This window comes from Dipodomys merriami, unplaced genomic scaffold (genome assembly GCF_024711535.1).
Source record: "Dipodomys merriami isolate MVZ:Mamm:240054 unplaced genomic scaffold, mDipMer1.0.p SCAF_19, whole genome shotgun sequence".
NCBI classification, from domain to species: domain Eukaryota; kingdom Metazoa; phylum Chordata; class Mammalia; order Rodentia; family Heteromyidae; genus Dipodomys; species Dipodomys merriami.
This window is the reverse complement of record NW_027203270.1, coordinates 26,531,543-26,555,521: the sequence shown is the minus strand read 5'-3', so window position 1 is coordinate 26,555,521 and position 23,979 is coordinate 26,531,543. Positions and strand designations below refer to the sequence as shown.

The 23,979-nt window shown below is 46.2% G+C and overlaps 1 protein-coding gene across 3 annotated transcripts in view; it reads right to left on the bottom strand.

Moving 5' to 3' along the window:
* Acly (ATP citrate lyase) overlaps positions 1 to 23,979 on the bottom strand; it is a 51,393-nt gene that overhangs the window by 11,997 nt on the left and 15,417 nt on the right. For 2 of the 3 annotated variants that reach the window (XM_070028043.1, XM_070028045.1), the window contains 13 exons: positions 23,811 to 23,872; positions 21,445 to 21,562; positions 19,455 to 19,609; positions 18,865 to 18,955; positions 17,861 to 17,890; positions 15,027 to 15,168; positions 14,563 to 14,731; positions 12,094 to 12,198; positions 10,335 to 10,531; positions 8,851 to 8,932; positions 8,025 to 8,135; positions 2,718 to 2,845; positions 1,827 to 1,920 (listed from right to left, as the gene is read on the bottom strand). In XM_070028043.1, the coding sequence (XP_069884144.1) occupies positions 1,827 to 1,920; positions 2,718 to 2,845; positions 8,025 to 8,135; positions 8,851 to 8,932; positions 10,335 to 10,531; positions 12,094 to 12,198; positions 14,563 to 14,731; positions 15,027 to 15,168; positions 17,861 to 17,890; positions 18,865 to 18,955; positions 19,455 to 19,609; positions 21,445 to 21,562; positions 23,811 to 23,872 (1,484 nt within the window). The remainder of the gene's footprint in view (positions 1 to 1,826; positions 1,921 to 2,717; positions 2,846 to 8,024; positions 8,136 to 8,850; positions 8,933 to 10,334; positions 10,532 to 12,093; positions 12,199 to 14,562; positions 14,732 to 15,026; positions 15,169 to 17,860; positions 17,891 to 18,864; positions 18,956 to 19,454; positions 19,610 to 21,444; positions 21,563 to 23,810; positions 23,873 to 23,979) is intronic. The other variant, XM_070028044.1, reaches the window with a different exon arrangement.

Genomic DNA, 23,979 nt, shown 5'->3' with positions numbered 1-23,979 from the left:
GCATGCATATAGAGAATATACAATGGTATACATATACATTTTTAATAGTCATAATTAACATATGGTCTCTTCCATAATATGCCTTTTACTTAATGAATGTGAATTCTATTATATATATACTGAGCTAATGCATTCTTTTTCTCTTTTCTTTTTTGGCTGGTCCTGGGGCTTCAAACTCAGGGCCTGGGCACTATCTCTGAGCCTCTTTGTGCTCAATGCTAGCACTCTACCACTTTAGCCACAGTACCACTTCTGGCTTCTTCTGAGTAGTTTATTGGAGATAAGTCTCACAGACTTTCCTGCCTGGGCTGGATTCAAACTGCAATACTCAGATCTCAGTCTCCTGAATAGCTAGGATTACAGGCATGAGCCACCGCACCCAGTTCATTCATTTTTTAAAATTGTATATGGTACACCCCAATACTATAATTCATTCACTGATAATCTGCACTGATAAGTAACTACTAAGAAAGGCACTGGGATACATTCCTTTGTGAGTTCTATGCAGACATTGCTTGAACTCTGGGCTTGGGCACTGTCCCTGTACTCTTCAGCTCAAGGTGAGCACTCTACCACTTGAGCCACAACACCACTTTCAGTTTTCTGGTGGTTAATTGGAGAATTAACCACCAGAATAAAATTAACTACCAGAGTCTCATGGACTTTCCTATCCAGGCTGGCTTTGAACTACGATCCTCAGGTCTCAGCCTGCAGTGTAGCTAGTATTACAGGCATGAGCCACTGGTACCTGGCAGATATCTGCACTACTATTATTACTCAACTGCCTTTCAGAAAGATTGTGTCAATTTCTACTCCCATTAACAATGGATATATACATCACTTTCTTTGTACCTGTACTACACAACAAATGATCAAATCATTTCATCATGGTTGATCACAGTTGTATTTTGAGTGAGGTTGAGTAAATTCTTGTTTAAAGGCCATTTCCTATTCATTTTACTAATGGGTTACTGGGTCTTTGTCTATCAAAAAATGCTAGCATTGCTGGGTGCTAGTGGCTCACACCTATAATTCTATCTAATCAAGAGGCTGAGATCTGAGGATTTTTGGTTCAAAGCCAGTCAAGGCAGAAAAGTCCATGAGACTCTAATCTCCAATTAACTGCCAGAAAACAGCAAGTGGGGCTGTGGCTCAAAGTGGTAGAGTGCAGGCTTGAGCAAAAGAGCTCAGGGATGGTGCCCAGGCCCCAAATTCAAACCCTACCACCAAAAAAAAAAAAAGAAAAGAAAGAAAGAAAGCCTTCCAGTAGTGCACCAGTGGCTCATACTTGTAATCCTAACTATTCAAGAGATTCCTATCTGAGGATTATAGTTCTGAGCCAGCCCAGATAGACAAGCAGAGTGAATGCTTTCACCCCTGAAACCCTTTCCTTACTTAGTACAAAACCCCAAAGTGATTATTATCTGTTTTTAACTTCCTCTGTGAAGTGACAGTCTGTGACTCACAGACTACCCCTGCCATTTATGTATGTGTGTAGTGCTGGTGGTAGAAAACCCAGGGCCTCATGAGTGCCAAGATGGGCCTCTACCACTGAGCTCTACTCCCAGCCTGGCCCTCTTATGGCCTGAATTTGTTTTACCAATGAGCAGTACAGACCACCTCATGAGCACAAGCGACAATGGAATTCAAAGGTTAAAATTGAGCTTTCTCCTGATGTCCTTCAAGAAGCCTGAGCGGTGACTATACCACTGTTCTAACTAGATGGAAGGAGAGGGCTTGGTTTCCAGGAATTCAAGCCAAAACCGCTAAAAACTTAGCCTTCCAAATCTCCTTTACACTGCTAAAGGGGCACCCAAGGTACCTACCCTGGCCCAGGAGTAGTCCATGGGTACTGTTGGGGGCGGCACCTCCTGGGCAGGTACAATGACTCCTTTGGTCACAAGATCTTCATACACAGACCTGCAAAGCAGGGGAGAAACAGGTTGGATGTTATTCTAGACTCCGCCATCTAACCCGAACACTTTAGACTTTCACACCCGGTGACTCCTGCTTATCAGTTAAGATTCCAAAAATTGGGGCTGGGAAGGTGGCTCAGTGGTAAAGAGCTCGCCTTGCATGCATGAGGCCCTGGGTTTGATGCCTCAGCACCACATAAGCCAAAAGAAAAAAGCTGGAAGTGGCACTGTGGCTCAAGGGGTAGAGCGCTAGCCTTGAGCTGAAGAGCTGAGGGACAGCGCCCAGGCCCAGAGTTCAGGCCCCACAACTGGACCCAAAAAAAAAAAAAAAAAGATTCCAAAAATTAAATGATACCTGGGCAAGATATCGTGATTGCTCTGGAAGAGGCTTATGGAAAGTTGAATATGAAAACTAAAGACAGAGGGGAATAGTTCAGGCAGATCCAGGAGAAAGACATGGGAAGACAAATAGGATATCCAATGATTCTATCAATCAGGTCAAACTTTCTAAATACTGTATTCCCACACTCATCTCTCATGGTCCCCAACTATCAGCCAAGTAGGCAGGCTCAGAAACAGAACAGGTTTTAACACCAGCTGGAACAACTTAGACCTGTTGCTTTTACAACCAAATTAAAACAAAATGAAAGCCAAGAGAAGGACGACTTTGATCCATCTGTTCAGTCACACTAGATGCTGGAAAGGGACCAGGGATACCTGGACAGTGCTGTGTAGGAGGTGCTACTGTCAGGAGGGGTTAGGAGAGAGAAGAGGCCAGCAGCTTCCTCAGTGTCCACTTACTGGATGATTTCTCCAAGCTCATCGAAGCTCCGAGGCACAAATACCCCTGCTTCCTTCAATGCCTGATTCTTGGCTACTGCAGTTTCAGAAGCCTGGTTGGCACAAGCTCCAGCATGGCCAAACTGGACCTAAAAAGCAAAAGACAAATAGCTTTGCAGGGCTTGTTAAGCTCTCCAGAAAGGAATAATAAAGAATCTTGGCCAGGCATTCGTGGTTCACACTTGCAATCCTAGCTACCAAGAAAGCTGACACCTGAGAATCATAGTTCAAAGCTAACCAGGGCAGACAAATCAGAGACTCGTATCTCCAACTGATCAGTAAAAACCAGAAGTGGAGTTGTGGCTCAAGTGGTGGAGTACCAGCCTTAGCAAGAAGTCCGAGTGAGAACAGAAGCCATGAATTCAAGCCCCAATAGTGACAGAAACAAAGAAAGAGAGAGAGAAAGAAAGAGAGGAAAGAAGGAAGGAAGGAAGGAAGGAAGGAAGGAAGGAGAGAAAGGAAGGAAGGAAAGGGAGAAAAGGAGAAAGAGGGAAAGGAAAAGGAAGAAAGGAAGGAGAAAAAAAGAAAGAAAAGAAAGATGAGCGGAGACAAAACGATATTAAACATGAATCAGTTCAGTTCTCTCAAGGTTTTGGCTTGCTAGATGGGTAGGATGGATAATTCTCAGAGATGAGAAAACTAAGACACAGTCGTCTAGGAGCTTAAGGTAACACATCTAATGTGCACTGAAGCCAGTACACAAAGTCCAGCAGCACAACTCCAGAGCCCCCTTCTTTTCTTTGTTTCAGTGCTCGTCCTGGGGCTTAAACTTAGGGCTTAGAAACTGTCTCTGAGCTTCTTTTGCTCAAGGCTAGCACTCTACCACTTGAGCCACAGTACCACTTCTAGCTTTTTCGGTTTATGTAGTACTGAGGAACTGAAGCCCTGGCAAGCACTCCGTATACCAAGCCACATTCCCAGCCCTTCCTGAGCTTTTGTGTTTGAAGTTAGTGCACTAGCACTTTGACCCACAACACTATTTCCAGCTTTTTGATGGTTCTTAATTGGAGATAAAAAGTCTCACGAGAAAAAAAAAAAAAAGCCCAGAAAAGGGCTGGGAAGGTGGCTCAGTGGTAGAGCGCTTGCCTCGCATGCCTGAGGCCCTGGGTTCGATTCCTCAGCACCACATAAGCAAAAAAAAAAAAAAAAAGTCTCACGAACTTTCCTGCCCAGGCTGGCTTTGTAGCACAATCCTTAGACCTCAGCCTCTTGAGTAGCTAGGATAACAGGCATGTAGTCAGTGTCCCCTTCTTCATACTGAGCTACATTTGGCTTCCTTTGAGGCAGTGGCCAGAAAGGGAGGGAAACAGGGGTTCCTTTTAAATGAAACAGGAAATTAGGTTAAAAACACAACTGTGACCTAAGATAAACTCAGAGGTGGCCTCATGGTTGCACTCTATTTTTTATAAAATATGCACCAAGCCGGGCGCTGGTGGCTCACGCCTGTAATCCTAGCTACTCAGGAGGCTGAGATCTGAGGATCATGGTTCAAAGCCAGCCTGGGCAGGAGAGACCGTGAGACTCCTATCTCCAATAAACCACCCGAAAACTGGAAGTGGCGCTGTAGCTCAAGTTGTAGAGCGCTCGCCTTGAGCTGAAGAGCTGAGGGACAGCGCCCAGGCCCAGAGTTCAAGCCCCACGGCCAACAAAAAAATAAATAAATAAATAAACAAAATAAAATATGCACCAATTAGCTGGGTGCTGGCAGCTTACACCTGTAATCCTAGCTATTCAGGAGGCTGAGATCTGAGGATCATGGTTCAAAGCCAGCCCAGGCAGGAAAGTCCATGGGACTCTATCTCCAATTAACCACCAGAAAACAGGAAATGGGGCTGTGGCTCAAAGTGGTAGAGTACTAGCCTTGAGCAAAAGAATTCAGGGACAGTGTCCAGGCCTTAAGTTCTAGCCCCACAACTATCACCACCACCACACCAAATTTGTGTGTATGCCTATGTGCTAGTACTGGGATTTGAACACAGAACCTTGTATTTGTTTGGCTTTTCACTCAAAGCTGACACACTACCATTTGAACCACAGTTCCATTTCCAGCTTAATTGGAGAGAAGTCTTTCACATTTGCTTGTCCCAGCTCCTGTCAAACAGGGATCCTCAGATCTCAGCTTCCTCAGTAGCTAGGATTATAGGCATAACCACCAGTGATTTATTTATTTTTTTAAATCAGAAGAGCTCAGGTAAAAATACAAACTTCCTGCTTTTTTAAAGTCAGATTTTAGGGCTGGGAAGGTGGCTCAGTGGTAGAGCGCTTGCCTTGCATGCATGAGGCCCTGGGTTCGATTCCTCAGCACCACATAAGCAAAAAAAAAAAAAAAAAAGAAAAAAAAAAGTCAGATTTTAGGTCACAAGGCCTACATCTCCACATAGCAAAAACCATCTAGGGAGCCAACTAGCAATTGACTCTTCTGTCTGAGCATACATAGGAGTAACACCTAAATCCAATGGAATATAAGCACAAGTGAGAGGGAAGAAAGAGCCCACCAAAGAAGCTAAGCAGCAACTGTCTTTAACCAAGCATTAGGAAAATGAATTCAACAAATAACGTATCTGGTTCCAAGCCCTGAGTTAGGTAAGGGGTGTAGGGGTGTGTGTGTGTGTGTGTGTGTGTGTGTGTGTGTGTGTGTGTGTGTGTGTGTGTGTGTGTGTGTGTGTGTGTGTGTGTGTGTGTGTGTGTGTGTGTGTGTGTGTGTGTGTGTGTGTGTGTGTGTGTGTGTGTGTGTGTGTGTGTGTGTGTGTGTGTGTGTGTGTGTGTGTGTGTGTGTGTGTGTTAGGTAAGGGGTGTGTGTGTGTGTGTGTGTGAACTACCATCCAACCACTCTCTAAGAGCTCTACTCATTTTATCTTTTAGTAGCTGTGATCATTTCCAAAAAATAAGGAAAACAGAAGTCCAGAGGGGGTAAAATACTTGTGTGTGTGTGTGTGTGGTGTGTGTGTGTGTGTGTGTGTGTGTGTGTGTGAGTTAGGTAAGGGGTGTGTGTGTGTGTGTGTGTGTGTGTGTGTGTGTGTGTGTGTGTGTGTGTGTGAACTACCATCCAACCACTCTCTAAGAGCTCTACTCATTTTATCTTTTAGTAGCTGTGATCATTTCCAAAAAATAAGGAAAACAGAAGTCCAGAGGGGGTAAAATACTTGCCCAAAGTGACTTAGGGAACAAATATATGACATCATTCAAACCCAGGCAATCTGGCCTCAGTCTACTCTCTGGGGTATGAAACAGAACAAAGGGGCGTTCAGTAGTGAAAGGTTAGACAGGAAACTGCTGCCCCATACTGTTTGGAAAGACTGAACAGAAGTCTTAAAAGTGTAGGTTCCCAAAACTTTCTTTGTCTGACTTCATCTGCCTGGGTGGATGGGTAGGAAGAAGCAAAGTCTACACAAAAGTTCTAGGCTCCCGGAAATTAAACAGGAGTTTTGGGGGTATTTGCAGGAGGCACATCTATGAAAAGGTCCCCTTTAATAAGGCCCTGTCCTCACACCAGCTCCCCAAATCATTGCCCCCAGCTCATGAACATTCACATTTCTCTTCTCTGCTGAGAAACTGTGCATGGTTCAAGAATTCAGTCGACTGTCTGCTGGGCAGTCACTATACTATCTCACACTTGTCTATGCTTATGATTTCATACAGAAAGTTTTAACATTAATAAAAAAAACTAAAACATGTGAGGTACTTGGTGATTCATGCATGTAGTCCTAACTATTCTCAAGAGGCTGAGATTTGGATAGGTCAAGGTTCAAAAGACAGAAAAGTCTGTGACATTCCATCTCAAAAATAACCAGAAAAGCTAGGCATAAGTGACACCTGTCATCTTAGCTACACAGGAGGCTGAGATTCGAGGACGGAGGCTCAAAGCCAGCTTGGGTAGGAAAAGCCCATGAGATTTTTATCTCCAATTAACCACCAAAAAGCCAGAAGTAGACCTGTGGTTCAAGTGGTAGAGGTCTAGCCCTGAGCAAAAAAGCTCAGGGACAGTACCCAGACCCTGAGTTCAAAGCCCAGGACTGGCACAAAAGAAAAAAAAAAAGAAGAAAGAAAGAAGCCAGGCTAGAGGCATGGCTCTAGTGGTAGATTGCTAGCTAAGCAAGCAAGCCCAAGCCAGCATGAAGCCATGAGTTCCCTTCAAGCTGCAAGGAAAGGAAGGCATTTAAAAAACAGTGTGACAAGGCCTTATAGGTAGGAAAAACTGAAGGTTTATGTGTAAAAGGCTGTTATAGAAAGCCTTAACAGCTAAGTTTTTTTACCTCTGTATATAAAGCACTACACCCACTTGCTCATAGACCAACTGGCTGACATAGGGATTTTTTCCTTTGGTTTTATCATCACTTGATAAGCCATCTTCAAGACAGAACTATGAAAGTGGAGCTGGGTGCGGTGGCTCACACCTGTAATCCTAGCTACTCAGGAAGCTGAGATCTGAAGATTGCAGTTCAAAGCCAACCCGGGCAGGAAAAGTCCATGAGACTCTGATCTCCAATTAACCATCAGAAAACCAGAAGCGGCACTGTGGCTCAAGTGGTAGAGTGCTTGCCTTGAGCTGAAGAGCTGAGGGACAGTACCCAGGCCAAAAAAAAAAAAGAAAGTGGATGTCCAAGGCCTGAAGTCTGGCTTCTGATGTAGCAAACAGCTCAGAAATTTAGCGGACAGAGAATGTATTGAATGCCCATTCTGTTCTGCCAGGTTTGTCTTCCTGTCTTTATTTTTCTTGTAGATAGGGTGTCACTATGCACTGCTAGGTACTTCTACATATATTATCTGTCCTTCTGTTCTCTCACTTTCTCTTCTCTTTCTTATAGGTAGGGTGTCACTATGTAGACTGGAGTAGCCTGAAACTTGTGATCTTCCTTTCTACCTCAGCCCTCCTAAGTGCTGATATTACAGGCATTCAATACCATGCCCAACTGTACATTGTATCATCTTAATACATCAAGAACAATCCTATCTCCCTATCCACCTCCACCACCATAGCACTCCCTGTCACTGTAATTTCTCCTGTTCTTATATCACCTTCTCAAGTGAGGCCTTTTTAACTCCTGCAGACAGCAAGGAGGAAAACTCAGGACCTTGTTTGAGCCTTAAGCTATTGATGAATGTGTCTCCTACAAACAGACATAACTCCCTGAGAGCAGGGCTCTTTCTGGGCTTTACAGTAACCAAGCACATCACTTGAAGGAATTAGCTGCTTACTTTGAGGACATTTGGCTGCCCTCAAAATGCCCACTTTCAACCTTAACCCATCCTCTCCCATCCCCATCATACCTCAGAGGAGAACATGGTGGCACAGGTCCCAATACACCAGCAGACCACTGGCTTGGTGAGGCGGCCCTCCTTGATGCCCCGGCAGATCTTATATTCCTCAGTGCCCCCTATCTGAGAAAGAAAGAGGGATTAAAAAAAGCCCACAAGTTAGCAAGACCCATCTGCAGTTGTCCCAGGATGACCTACAAGATACAACTCAAATACAAAATAGGGTGACACATACTTTGAGCAAATAATAGACAAGGAGGTCAGCTCCAGTCTGAAAGATTCAGCTTGGATGCAGAGAGGAATTCCAAAGTATAAGATGGTTAAGGATCAGAATCTGCTCAGGAAGAGCAAGGGATGGACTATAGGAGTCTCTTCAAATTAAATAAATGCCTTTTTTGGTGTGCCAGTATTGGGGCTTGAACTCAGAGCCTGGGTGCTGTCCCTTACCTTTTTAGCTCAGGGCTGGTGCTCTACCACGTAAGCCACAGCTCCATTTCTGGCTAACTAGAGGTAAGGGTCTATATACTTTGCTGCATGGGCTGTCTTTGAACAGCAATCCTCAGATCCCAGCCTTCTAAATAGCTAGGGTTATAGGCATGAACTATCAGTGCCCAGCATAAATGTCTGTTCAACTCTGACTATCCACTGCTCACCAGGTAAAGACCATGGCCAGCTTCTCCTCTAGTTGTCCTAACGCCTGTGTCACCAGGCACATGCAGGACACTCAACAGTGAGTCTTACATCCCACAGTCTCAGGAGTGATTTACCAGGGACTATTACATTTTCTTTTAAGAAAAACTGAGATTGTGTATTATTTGTACAATTAAACAAAATTTACCTCTCCAAGAACCACAATCATCTTGACTCCAGGAGTGTCCTGGTAACGCAGCACATGATCCATGAATGTAGAGCCGGGGTACCTGTTAAGAACAAGAGGAGAGAGCATCAGAAGGCAACTTGGGGAGGTCTGTGGTGGTGTGGGAAGAGCTGTTGTACATATTAGGAACACTTGGTTTTCTGGTGGCAAAAAGGTATCGAGCTACAGACTCAAGGGAAAAAAAAAAAGCTGAGAACCAGTGGCTCACGCCTATAATCCTGGTTACTCAGAAGGCTGAGATCTCAGGATCCAGGTTTAAAGCCAGCCTAGGCAGACTAATCTATGACTCTTATCTCCAATTAACCACCAAAAGGCTGGAAGTAGAACTGTGGCTCAAGTGATAAAAGTGCCAGCCTTGAGCAAGAAAGCTAAAGGACTAGTCAAGTTCAAGTCCTAGGACCAGTACAAAAAAGAAGGGAGAGACAGGACTAGGGATGGGGTTAGGGGAGTGGGCGGAAGGGAAAGAGGATGCTATTACTAGTTACAACTTACACTGAGCTACTATTAAATGCCAGGACCTATGCTGACCCTTTCATATATATGTTGCTTAGTTCTTCCGAGGACATCATGAGGTGGGGCATTTATTTTGCTCATCTGATATGTAAGGACCACAGAGGGCAAGGGATGTTAAGTCACTAAAATAAGCTTGCTAGGAAACTGGGACATGAACCCCTTTGTTGTGGTTTCAGAACTGGCCTTCCAAACCACTGCATTCTACTGCCTCCCTAAGGCCACCTCACACACAACAAAAATTACCTTCAAAGACCTGGCTCATACCTGTAATCCTACCTACTCAGGAGGCTGAGATCTGAGGATCATGGCTTGAAGCTAGACTCAGGGCAGAAAAGAGACTTTTATCTCCAATTAATCACCAGAAAGCTGAAAGTGGAGCTTGGGGTTCAAGTGGTAGAGTGTCAACTCTGAGTGAGAAAACCCAGGCAAAAGCCAGTAGTGGCACAAAAAAATAATATATTTTTTAAGCTGGCCATTGGTGGCTCACACCTGTAATCCTAGCTATCCAGGAAGCTGAGATCTGAGGATCAAGGTTCAAAGCCATACTGGACAGGAAAGTCTATGAGACTCTTAACTTCAATTCACCTCCAGAAAACCAGAAGTGGTGCTGTGGCTCAAGTGGCAGAGTGCTAGCCTTGAGCAAAAGAGCTCAGGGACAGTGCCCAGGCCCTGGTTTAAGCCCTATGAACTGACAATAAATAAATAAATAAATAGATAGATAGATAGATAGATAGATAATTTTTTTAAAAGCCATACATTTCCCTTTATCTGCTGATCTGTTGTTTCTATCAGTACTGAGATAAGAGCAGTCCCTAACTGAATGAAGTTAACAATATCTCTATAGGTCTGAAGCTCAGGGACAACCTGCAGAGCAGTCTCCCAGCAGATTACTCTCAGTGTGGGCAGTCCCTCATGGCCCGCAAGCTCATTACCTGTCTCCACCAATGGCTACACCCTCGTAGACACCATCTGTGGTCCTGGAGATGATATTGTTGAGCTCATTGGACATGCCTCCAGAACGTGAGACGTAGGCCACGCTGCCTGGGCGATAGAGCTTGGAGGCCAGGATGTTGTCCAACATCCCACCTGTGTTCCCAATCTTAAAGCACCCTGGCTTGATGCCCCCAACCTATAGGGACAGAAACAGCAATCAGGAAGGACTGTTCCTGACTGACCACAGGACATGGGAAAAAACCCCACAAAATCCTGCATTACCTGCCCAGTCCCTCTGGCCAGGCTGGAGGAAAAAATATTGGGCTTATTATAGTGATGTCTCACGATGGCAGATTCAGATCAGGGTTACAGGGCTACGACCCTCATCAAGGAGCACAACACAGCCAAATTTCACCACACAATGGTCACACCCTGCTTTTGACATGAAAAGTCCCTTACTTTAAAAAACCCTGGCTTTGGGACTGGGAGTGTGGTTTAGTGGTAAGAGTGCTTGTTTAGCATGCATGAAGCCCTGGGTTCGATTCCTCAACACCACATAAGTGGCGCTGTGGCTCAAGTGGTAGAGTGCTAGCCTTGAGCAAAAAGAAGCTAGTACTCAGGCTGAGTTCAAGCCCCAGGACTGGCTGAAAAAGAAAAAACAACAAAACAACAACAACAAAAAACATGGCTTTGGCTAGGGATATAGCTAATTTGCTGAACATTCACGAGGCCCTGGGCTCAATCCCTAGCACTGGAGAGAGATGGAGGTGGGAATGGGGGGACGGGGTGGTGAGGAATTAGAAAATGAGTTTCCAATTTTTGATGCAACAATTAAGTAAAAACAAATAACAACAAAACATTCACAGAGTAATGTTAAAGCCAAAGTAAGCGTTTTTTAGGTAGCTTTTTTCTCTGGTATTTATAGGAAAGGAATAATCGAGGACTATGATAAATACATAAAACAATTTCCAACTAGCCTCTGGGAAACTATAAAGGTAGAATGTGAGGGGAGCCCTTTAAAAACTAAGAGGCAGCCGGGCGCTGGTGGCTCATGCCTGTAATCCTAGCTACTCAGGAGGTTGAGATCTGAGGATCGTGGTTCAAAGACAGCCCGGGCAAGAAAGACTGTGAGACTCCTATCTCCAATAAACCACCAGAAAACCGGAAGTGGCACTGTAGCTCAAGTGGTAGAGCACTCGCCTTGAGCTGAAGAGCTGAGGGACAGTGCCCAGGCCCAGAGTTCAAGCCCCACGACCGACAAAAAAAAAAACAAAAAACTAAGAGGCATAGCTTAAGCAATAGAGAACATCCCTACCAAATACAAGGTCCTGAGTTCAAATCTCAACACTACCAAACAACAACATTAACAATAAAACTAACTGGGAGTAAGAGACAAGGTATGAGGTGGGGTATGAGGAAGTGCTTGCCAGCAAGCATGAAGCCCTGGGTTTGATTTTTGTTGTACACACACACACACACACACACACACACACACACTCTCTCTCTCTCTCACACACACACACACACACACACACACTCTCACACACACACACACAGTGGGGCTGGAGTATAGGTCAGTGACAGAGGATTTCATGAGTGAGGTCCTGGGTTTAATACCCAGCAAAAAACCTATTGGAAATGTTTTGATTCAACAGGTTCCCTTGAAATCTCTTCCAACCAAAGCCATTAAGAAAAGAGTTGAAAGTGAGGCCCAAGGGCCTAGAAGTGGAAAGGCTTTCTTCTGCAGGAGATCCTCACCGTGGCAGGTCCAATGATGGTCACTCCCTTTTGGTCTGCCTTCTTAATCAGCTTCCGTGTGAGAGCCTCAGGAATGCCTTCTGCGATGATGGCAATGGTCCGGATCTAGAGGATTTTAAAAGTCCCCCCCATATCCTGTAAACATTTTGCTAAAAACAGGTAAGGGAGCCACACCATTAACGGCCCACCTCCCAACCCCTGTGCTCCTTCCAGGCAACAAGAACAAAGCTATGGAAACAGTATGTATGCATTTCCTTCTTCCCACAGGCCTTAGTTCTTACCCTGAACACTTTAACCTCATCCTAAAAAGAGAGGCAGCAGATACTGAAATAGATCTCCACGGGCTACTTAGTACAAGGGCACATGTTTTTAAAACCTGGCTACAAACCTCAGCTCTACCTGATCCCTACCTCCCCTTGAGACTGTTCATAAAGCATCATTCTCCACAGTACTCTCTGAGTCCTGACTATATCCACACAGGACAATCCAGTAAGATAATAACCTGCTTCCACATTCGGTCCAGAGTGTGGCTGGAGGAACAGGCCAGCCAGAGAAGGAAGGAGGCAAAAAAGTTCCAAAGCTGTCTCCTTTGGTTCTGGCCCAGGGGCCAACATATGTCTATAAAGGCTCAAGATTCTAGTTTACAGTGCTGAAGGTATGGCTCCAGTTAGAGCCCTTGCTGAGCAAGCAAAAGGCTGTTACTTAAAACCTAAGTACCATTAAAAAAAAAATAGTTGTAGTTTATACTATGTAGGTCATGCAGTATCTGGGATAGGGTTTCTAAAGTGAAAGCGGCTATGGGCAATATGTAAAGGCGAGAATGTGTGTTAATAAAACTTTATAAAAACAGGTGACGGGGCTGGGAATGTGGCTTAGTGGTACAGTGCTTTCCTGTCATGCATGAAGCCATGGGTTTGAGTCCTCAGTATCACATACACAGAAAAAGCTGGAAGTGGTGCTGTGGTTCAAGTGGTAGAGCGCTCCCCTAAGCTAAAGAGCTGAGGGACAGTGCCCAGGCCCAGAGTTCAAGCCCCAGACCGACCAAAAAAAAATCATCAGAAGTAAAAAGGGCTGGAGGCATGGCTCAGGTGGAAGAGAGGTTCCAAGAACAAGGCTCTGAGTTCAAACCCAGTATAGCAAAAAGGAAAGAAAAGAAAAAAAAAAGAAGTGATAGAGGGGCTGGGAAGGTGGCTTAGTAGTAGAGTGCTTGCCTTGCATGCATGAGGCCCTGGGTTAGATTCCTCAGCACCACATAAGCATAAAAAGCCAGAAGTGGCGCTGTGGCTCAAGTGGTAAAGTGCTAGCCTTGAGCTAAAGAGCTTAGGGAGAGTGCCCAGGCCCAAAGTTCAGGCTACAACGACAAAAAAAAAAGTGTTAAGAGTACAGATGACAGATGGCCAGTGTTTTTAAAAGCTCATCTTAGTTAAAAATCAAAGATATGCAAATTAAGTAGACTACTAGTTAACTTGGTAAATGTTCAGTGCAGGCAAGGGGAAAGAGGATGAAATGCTTCAACTACCAATGGCAGTTGATACCACTATGCTTTTACTGGTATTCTGAAGGGATCAAAGGCTTCAAATCTGCACAATCTGATTTAACAATTCAACTTTTGGAAATTTATGCTAGGGCAGTAATTAGGACACATGCAAGGCCTGAAAAGGCAAAAGTGATAACCTTGATATGGAAGGAGTAACTAGAGAGAGGTCATCTGTTCTTAGCTGGGTGCTGGTGGCTTACACCTATAATCCTAGCTCCTCAGAAGGCTGAGAGCTAGGATCTAGGTTTGAAGCCAGCCCAAACAAAAAAAAAAAAGTCCATGAGACTCTTATCTCCAATTAGCTGACAAAAAGCCCGAAATGGAGGTATGTCTCAAGTGGTAGTGTGCCAGGCTCGAGCAAAAAAAGTCACACACCTATGCCCTGAGTTCAAGCCCCGGTGCCAGCAAGGGAAAAAAAAAGCCACTTGTTCAAATCCAGAAAGACATACAGGTAGGGTTAAACTCAAACTTCATCAGCTATATTTCCAGGACATGGGACTTGGAAGTATCATAGTTGCTCCTTTTGTTATCAGTATTTTAACTTGTTTCCATAATAAGTATGTAATAATCTTATAAGTGCCTTTTTAAGGGGTAGCAGACAGCACTGGGGATCAAACCAGAATGTGACATGTGCTCAGTAGGTAGGTGCTTGGCTACTGAGCTACATTCCTAGTCCATTCTTCCCTATGGCTAACATAGAGAGGATCCCATGGGGGCAGAAAAGCTGGAACTGACCCTTGGTAAAGTAGCAAAGTAGCATCTGTCTTCTCTGATCTGCCCTCCACCATTTCTGACATCTCTAATCACGTTCACACAAAGCATTGGCCTCTGCTGACTCCCAGCCCTTCATCCCAAGTAGCTGAAGACTTAAAGACACCATTTAACAGCTTTTCCTGTGTCCCCACACAGTATCCTGGTGCCCGATAACTTACCTGTGCGTAACTCATGGTCTCTATGGTGCTGTCGTAAGCGGAGCGGAGCGAGGCAAAGTTGATCAGCACATCTACCTCTGGGTGCTTCTTCATGGCATCAGCCATGTTTTTGAAGACAGGGATCAGGATCTCCTTGTGTCCCCAATAAAACTTCTGCTTGTGATCCCCTCTGTGGGATGGGAGAGGAACAGTTAGGATAACCTCAAACCCATCATCAGTCTTGGGGTCAGGGGTCTCAAAACATCAGGTGTGGCGACAGGGAAGCTGAGGGGAGAAACTTCCAGATCTCTGCCAAAAGAGTTCGTACCTAAGGGGAAAAGATCCCTCAGAACTAGAAATGGCCCCCATCTCTGAAATGAGAAAGACACTTCCCCCCACAAAGGCAAGGAACTGAGGTAATCCCAAGCTTCATCTCAGAGGAAGGAGATGGGCTGAGGGGCATCTCCTGCTTTGGTGTGACTCACGTGAAGGGGTACACCATGGCAGCCACCGAGGGCTCATCTCGGGAGCACACGTAGTCAAAGTCCAACATGCCTTGCACAGCCCGGGTCTGCATGCCCCACACGATAGCCTTGGTGTGGCGGCTGAAGAGGGTGGCATTCTTTCCTAGTGGGCAAAGACACAAAAAGTGCACCCAGAATATACACCCCAGGAGACCCTAAGGGGCAGAGACTGCCAGCCAGACCCTTCACGCCCCAAGCCCACGATGGTGGCTCTTCAAAGTAGCAAAGGGGTGTTAAGATCATGAAATTCTGTGAACTTGGGGGAGAAGGCCCCTCAATTACTCTGGAAGGAAGCAGGAGAGAGAGAGCAAAGGTGAGCTAAGTATTGTCCGGCTGCTAAACAGCTCCAAATGGGACAGAAAAAGGACTCCATTTCCTGTACAAAGAACGGACTCTACAGCTTGAGGATACTTGGGAGAATTTCTACAAGTCACGTTTAATGTCACAGGAAAAAAAAATCTATGATCAGCTTCTATATAAAGGTGGTCTTAATGAACTACTTCTAAAGGAAAAACAACAACTCTCCATTTTGGTGGCCTCAGGACTTTTAAACAACCTAACCACTGATGCTTATCACCCTGTAAATCTGAGCTTAGAGCCAGCCCTAGCTGGGGTTTGAGTTCTCATGAATTCTAGGTCAGAACAGGTCCAATGAAGATATTTACTGCAGCCAGGGTTGAGGCGAGGGCAGCCTACGTACGCTCAGGCACCAGACAAGAGCAGCAAGCTGGCAGCATAGGGCCATGACCTTCTTTCCTATCTATTTCTCTCATCCTCCTCCTGACTACCAAGTGGCTCTTTGCTAATCAGAACAATGCTCTGGGGCAGGCAGGAAAGAGGTGAAGGGTAGAAAAAGGGAACAAAAGGAACAGGCAAAATGCAATCCCACACTGAATGGAATGTGGCCCAATTGGTACTGTCAGCCTTCAGCAAAAACGCTGAGCAAGAATGATAGGCCCTGAGTTCAAGCCATAGTTCAGGCAAAAAAAAAAGTGCAGTCCTCAGCTGCAGGAGCCCCTCCCCTCCAGTTCCCTGCAGGTCCAGAGCAGCCTTTGGGGACGGAACTGAGCTTCCCCAGAGTGAACAGCTCATTCAGTGGCATCTGGTATTAATTAACCTACGGTACTAGTATAGGCTTGGCTGACCAAAATCAAGGTCTGACCAAATCCCTGTACAGGCCAGTAGGAAGTTTCTCCTACCAGAAGGCTCCTGATGTTGCAAATACCTGGGATTTACTGTCACCCAGACCCAGGGATCTGATGAGACACAGGATCTCAGGACAAGAGAAGCAACTTAATCCAGCCCCAGAAAACTGAAGCTGAGATGCCAAATGACAGTGGTCCTAGGTCAACTGGACAGTCAGGATTTACGTAACAGCTTGAAAAGTACTGAATTATGCCATGATGGAGGAAGACGCTAAGCCAGCACTGCTGATCCTGGGGGAGCCCACGCAGAGTCAGAGTGTACAAAGGCCACATCACCTGTCTTCAGAGATCAGGATGAAGTGTCAATATCCACAAATCCACCCACACTTCTAGCACTGAAGGGCAGAGCTTGAGTGCTTACCTCCTCAAGCACAGAAAACAAAGCCAAAGGCAGGGCGTAGGGGTGGGGAGGTGTCCCAGGTTCCTTCAACAGAGAGAGCCTAAAGTGAAGCTCTGCTGAAGGTGGGGCTAGTTCCAACGTGACCCAATTTCCTCCCCTATCCTTTCCTACTTCTTCCTGCAGCTCAGTGATTGAGGGTAATGAAATAAAGCCCTCTCCACATCCCGCCTTCTTCCCCTTGGGTAGAAGAGATGGGGGCAGGGAGATGGCCAGCGTCTGGGTATCTGTTCTATCTCACCAGAGATAATGTAGGGATTAAATGCAGGAAGGCAGCGGGCAGCAATCATTGTTCTCATCTAAAGATTCCTCCCCCTAGCCAGGGAACAGAGTTATCTCAGTAGACCCTTCTGCCTTCAGAGCTGTGAATGTCCAAAGGGCACTTGGAAGCCTAGATGTGCAGCTCAGCAATGGAGTACTTGCCCCCAACATGGCCCCTCCCCACCCCAATTGCACTGAAGCCCTGAAGCTTCAGAGGTAAGTAATCTACCACCTGAGTCAACAGGCAAATGGGTGTGAATGAGTTTGCATGCAAGTGCAAACACAGAAAATGTCCAATGTCAATGGTGACCTCAGACACCAGTCATGTCCCTTCTCATGATCTGCTCTATAGATACTGGATACCCTTCCTTCCTGGCCTCTATCTCTTCTCCATCTTTAGCCTGCTCTTCCATCTAAACCCAGGAGAAAGCAAGACTTGTCTGAGAATTAGAAGCTCAGGGATGGAGCTAGGAGGGGTGAAGGAAAAAAGTGAGGTAATAGTGACACTGTGAGATGCAGATGAAGGTCAGGGGTGGCCAGCAACCCTTGTGGCATGCTGGCAATGCTCACTGCTCTCTGCAGCCCCCCTTCCAGAGGGCTGGCACCCTCCTTCCCAGGGGACCTCGTCCTGACCTCTCCATTCCCAAGCTGTAGGCTGCCTCTTGTTCCTATGTTGTCTCCACCACCCTTCCCAGAGCAGCCAGACAGCCACACAGTGAGGGCGGTGTTGAGTAGAAGTAAGCACGCAACACGCGTGAGCGGTACAAAGAGCAAAGATTAGGACTTGGGGGACAGGCTACACAAAGGTAGGGGACAGAAATTATGTTAGACAACACTACAATTCACCAAGAAAGGGAGAAAGAACAGACAGAAAAACTGTAACCCACTAACAAAGCCACACGCAGAGTCGCAGCAGAGTGCGGGCATCCTACCTTGCAGAGATCTTGAACTTGGGACTGAATCTGTCAAAGAAAATGACCAAGGCAACTGAGTGGCCTGCTGCTGCTGATGGCTGGAGGCTTTGGCAGGAGAGGTGGGGGGCGGGGGGGGAGGGAGACAGGACAGGGTCCCATGGAAAAGTGTTTCTTTTCCACAATGGACAGGAGGAATAAAGCCAACCCAGCCCAAGTGGTATAGGCACCACTCAACAGAACAGAAACAGGAAAGGACCGAGGATAAAGGGGAGGAGGAAGGCTGGGTGTGTGAACACTGGAGCCCCCCAGGCCCTCCGGTGACACAATCACATCTGGGCTCTCAGGCTGGCTGGGTCATACCCTCTTAATGCCAGGCCCTCTTTGTCCCCATACAGCACAATATGATCATTAGACCAGTATGGGACTAGATCTGCCATCCTCTGCTGTGGTCCAAGTTGCTGGATTGGAGACCTTAGGGTACTGGCTTCAGATGATAAGCTCTGAAGCTAGCATCACTAGTTCTCAGACTGGACAGGCTTCATTGGTGGTATGCAGCCCTGGCATCTACTGTCTGCACCAGGCTGGCACAGTGATGTTCTGACTCACATGGACTGGGCTCCATTTTCTGAGGCTGGGCTCATTAAGGAAGGGATGTGTGTCTGAGAGTCCCCAGTTGGTACAGGTGGGCAGACTTAACTGCTGTCAAAGGAGTCCAGGAGAACTTTCTGCCTCCTGGTATTGCTAAAACGGTGTCTCTTCTACAGCTCCCAGCTCCCATTTAGCTCCCAGCCCCCCTGTCCACCACCCCCCTTCGAAAGATCAGGAGTGAAGAGCAAGGTGACTCCGGAACAGTGTATGGAGAAGCCTCAAGTCACTTACTCCTCCTGTCATTGGCCCAATCCATGCGGAAGCCCACTCCCATAGCCAAGCTGAAACTGCATTCCACCTGCCTGTGCCAACCAGGCAGGCTACCACTTTCCATGAGGGGGTTCCCAGTCCTGGATGAGACCTCTGAGAGTTACCTTGAGGCATGGCAGGCTTGGCCTTCTTTGCAGGAGCCACTTCATCAGCCCTGGACTCAGAAAAAGATGCTGTCCTGCTGGGGGCTGGAGTCTGGGTGATAGAGGAGAGAATGAGATGCATCAAGGGTGGTGGCCAGGGGGAAAAAAAAAAGCTACTGGTCCTCAAGGTCTCAAAGAAATGAGGCACCACCAGTGCTGGAAGCTCATGCAACAATCTGAGCTAGTCAGGAGGCTAAGATCTGCAGACTGAAGTTCAAAGCCAGACAGAATAGTCTGTGAGACGTATTTCTAGTTAACCAACCAAAAGTGGAGGTGTGGCTCAAGTAGAAGAGCACCAGCCTTAAGTGGAAAAAGCCCAGTAAGAGTACTAGGCCCTGAGTTCAAGCCCTAATACTGGTGTACAGGGACATACAAACATAAACATGTACACAAAACCCTACAAACAAACAAAAAAGTAGCAATATACCAACTTCCCCTTTATTTCCCCCTTGCTCTTACATGGCAGAGGAGGGTTCTTATGTCCTGAACTAGGGTAGGGAGGAAGAGGAGACAGATGGTTCTTTCCTCTAAGGTGAAAGGCTAGCACCTACCGACGTGCTCCCGCTGGCGTTAAGGAGGAAGTTGGCAGTGTGGGCTGCAGTAGGTGGCTGGTTGGGGATGGGCCGATGACCCAGAGCCATGCCCACAATTGCTGTCATGTGAGTCTCTGTGCCAAAGACATGGATGGGGATGCCAGTGGTCTTTCCTGTGAGGAAAAGTAAAGAACCCAATGATTTAAGTCTTGCACTAAGTAGATACCCAAGAACCCACATCTGTGGGATTTTTACAGCTTCACTCAAGTGTCTAGTATGCTTTCAATGCCAAGACTGACAAACCAGGTGGTTGAAATTTCACTACCAAACAGATCTTTCTACAGATCATTTGCTGACAAGAGGAAGAAGCAGCTTTGGTGGCAAGCTCAGGTGACCACAAGCACTATTATTAGTGTACTGTCTCACCTCCTCTACCCTCACCACCTGCACCTACTTGTGCTCACCTGTACCTGCCACCCTGGTCTGGTCTCTCTAGTCTTAACCACTTTGAGTGTGTTCTTCTGGAGTCTGGGACAAAGGCCCTGCTTCTCAATCTGCAAGGAGCTGGGAGTGCCGTCTGCCACACTCAGCTCATCTTAGGTTCCAGCCATCCACACCATCCTGTCCTCTTCATAGTACAGATCCCTAACTTTTACTTTGTCTAACTCTTGTTGGCTGTAGATTGGGAGAGCATGATTTAATAACACTCACAATGCTGGCCCAAGGACATGGCCCATAGCAGGTCCTTCACTTTAGGTGAATGAATTAAAAAACAAAAACAAAAAAAAAAAACTAGCTCTTGAAACCAAGGTGAGCAATTCATAGGGATTTGGTATTGGCCATCAACACCACCTTTCGAAAACTAGGAAAAAGGCAAAGGCTTTGTCTTTCCAGTCTAAAAGCCAGTGCACAGAACAAGACTGTCTACTTGTTTCAGCTGCTAGAACTTCACATGAATGAAGCATGGCTCTACATAGAACTTCTCTTAGCAATGGAGCTGCACAGTAAAGAACTTAAGACCGAAGCTGCTGATCCCCAGGTTCACTGGTTTCAGGTTCAATGAGGCTGATTTAGGGAGACCTCATTTTAGTTTCCATTGACTGATGAGATACAGTCCCTTACTTCTTAAGAGCTAACCTGGAGAAACCACAAAACCACCTTTTTCACTCAAAACGTTTACACAGGGGAGAAAGGCAACCAACCTGGGTACCATTCCCTCACTTCTCCCATCTCAATGAAGGCCAAGTCTCCCCGATTTTACCAGCTGTCCAGCAGCCTTTTCTCTGGCCCCCACATCTACCAGTCCTTGCTCTTACTGCCTTAATCCCAGCCGCCTCTCTGCCCTAATAGCTGTCACAATCTCCTAGGGGCTCTCCATGCTTCTCCTGTGGCTAGCCTTCTGTTTACTCTCTACCCAGAAACCAAATCACCCTACTCATATCTAAGTCACATAGTGCTATGCCTCTGCTCAAAGTCCTCCCGTGGCTGCCATTTTGTAGTCACCGCCATGTCCTCCCTAGGCTGTATAGCCCAGCCCTTCTCTCTCTCTGACCCAGTGCCACATACTTCCCTGCTGGTCCTGCAACCGTTCTTTACTCTTCTGAAGGTATCCCTGCTAAGTTCCTCCTTCCTCTCTTCCAGGCCTTGGTTTAAGTATCATGCCTCAGTCATACACTTTTCTGGTCTTCTTATCCCTTTCCCTGTTTTGTCTTCCTTCATGGCATTCAGCACTCTAATATTACGAGCAAGCTTATAGCCCTGGTACTCAGCACAGTACCCAGTGCAGGGCACATGTTCTGTGTTTGGTAATCGTAGAGCTAAGTGATGATGCTTTCCTGATCATCCTTAAGTATTGTCAGGGTGGCAGAGAACAGAAGCAGCAGAAAAATGCCTACCCAGAATAGGAAGCAGGAGAGCATGAAAGAGCTCATAGATCTATTCTTTCAGGAGGGCCAAGGTATGCCATCAATCCTCAAGGTGGGGGTAAAGAATAAGTCTCCCATCTTACCAACTTCTCCCATCACCCGCAAGCCCTCCTGATAGTTGGGACCACCTCTTCGGACAAAGATTGTGACCTCATGCTCCTTCAGGGGACCCTGGTAATCTCGAATCGCTCTCACGATGCCCTGGAAGCCCAAAGGGAAACATGTGAATAAACAAGGAAGCTGCGCACCAGTTGTTTACACCCACCATAAACCAACAGACCAGGTGTCTAGTGGCAAGGAAAAGCTGCTTCTCTGACATATGACAGGCTTTGGCAGCAAAGGATTATTGAAGACCTTACACATGTTCAGTGAACTCTGCATCCCATAGGTCTAATATGTAAACATTTGTAGTGTTGCTGAGGTGGGAGCCAGATCCCTCATTGTATTGGTGTGCTGGGCCTGCTGGTCTTTCACTGACTACTGTCCTTAGTATATCTTACCACAAGTGGGAGACATGGTGGGATCTATGTTTTTGTTTTCATTGTTTTTATTTATTTATTTATTTTGTTGGCCATGGGGCTTGAACTCTGGGCTTGGGTGCTATCCCTGGCTCTTCAGCCCAAGGCAAGCGCTCTACCACTTGAGCCACAGTGCCACTTCCAGTTTTGTTTTGTTTTTTTTTGGTCAGTTGTGGGGCTTGAACACTGGGCTTGAGCACTGTCCCTCAACTCTTCAGCTCAAGGCAAGCACTTTACCACTTGAGCTACAGCGCCACTTCCGGTTTTCTGGTCATTTATTGGAGATAAGAGCTTCATGGACTTTCCTGCCTGAGCTGGCTTTGAACCGGGATCCTCAGATCTCAGCCTCCTGAGTAGCTAGGATTACCAGCATGAGCCACCAACGCCTGGCTTGTTTTCATTGTTTTTAAATTGCTATTATAAAGGTGATGTACAGAGGAGTTACAGCTTCATAAGGGGAATCTCTGATCTTGTGCAAGGATTCTCAGTGGTATGAAGACACAGCCTTCTTCAATAACAAAAGTTGCTTAAGTGAGAAAGAAAAATAGCTGGATATCTATCTGGTCTGGAGAATGAGAGGCTTCAAAGGTATGTGTAGTTTTGCTTCTCCAAAGGGTTAATTGATGAGCCTTAAGTCTTATTTCTATCATAGGACACTCTATCATATCAAGTTGCTTCTCCAGACCTATCCCAGGATGATGCCTTTACTACAGGGATGCTCCCAAGTCAATAGGAAGCTGCCAAGGTATACCTGCTTCAGATCTGCCCATTGAGCTGTGCAGTTGGAAAACACTGCTTGTTGTAAGCAGAGCTCATGTAGCTACGTCCCTAACTTATGGACAATTCAAGGTTGACACTCATTATTCTCATGACATATGGAATGCCCATAAGTGGTACAGATTTGTAAACAGCCTCATGGAGCATGGCAGTCCAGAATACTCAACAGCCTCCTGAGGTGGCTACGGCGAAGGGGTGAGACACGTTAGCTCGTCATCTTTCTTTATTTGTGGTCACATTTCCTTGAAAGCATGTGCCAGGTGGATAGAACCCTAACACTGGATAAAGTCATCAAAATGCTGTCCTCTTTTCTAAGCAAGGGCTGATGATATAGGGATAGAAGACTAGGAGATCCTAGCTATTCAAAAGCCTGAGGATCAGGGTTTGAAGCCAGACCAGACAGAAAAGTCCCCAAGACTCTTATATCCAATTAACCACCAAAAAAGCTGGAAATGGGAGTGTGGCAAGTGGTAGAACACTAGCCATGAGTGACAAAGCAAAGTAAGAATGCAGGCCCCGAATTTTCTAGTATGGCACCCAAACAAACAACAAACCCACCCCTCAAAAAAAACAAACAAAATACAAAAAAAAAAAAAAAACCAGGAGGGGCTGGGAAGGTGGCTCAGTGGTAGAGCACTTGCCTTGCATGCCTGAGGCACTGGGTTCGATTCCTCAGCACCACATAAGCAAAAAGAAAAAAGCCAGAAGTGGTACTGTGGCTCAAGTGGTGAAGCGCTAGCCTTGAGCTGAAGAGCTGAGGGACAGCGCCCAGGCCCAGAGGTCAGGCCCCACGACTGGACCCAAAAAAAACAAAAAACAAAAAACAAAAAAAACAAACCAGGAACCCTAGAACTCAGTCAGGGCATAGTGTTAAAATGACAATAATCAAGCCAGTTCTCCAAAAACTGAGAGGGGGGACAACAAGTGACTTCTCTCTATGCTTTAGATAAGAGAATTATCTCACAGCTTAGGTTAGCGGATTGTCTTGTTTCAGATCCACCTCTCCTATCTCAGTGCTACCCATGCAGCCCTAGACGATCTCCAACAGAAGGCGAGGAGGGGGGAAGGAAGGACAACCACAAACCAACCCTGTGTCACAAGCCCCTACCCAGATTAGATATTACACAGGAACTTTGCTTTCGCCAAAACCGCACCTTAAAGGTGGCAGCCACGTTGGTGAAGTTCGCAATGCTGCCCCCGATGATGAGTATTTTGCCTGAGTTTGAAATAAGAAGAAAGGGGGAAAAATGGTTAAAGAAGTAATATGGTCCCAGAAATGCAACTAAGGAGTTCTTGTTTCCTCTGAGCAAGAGTCCCTCAACT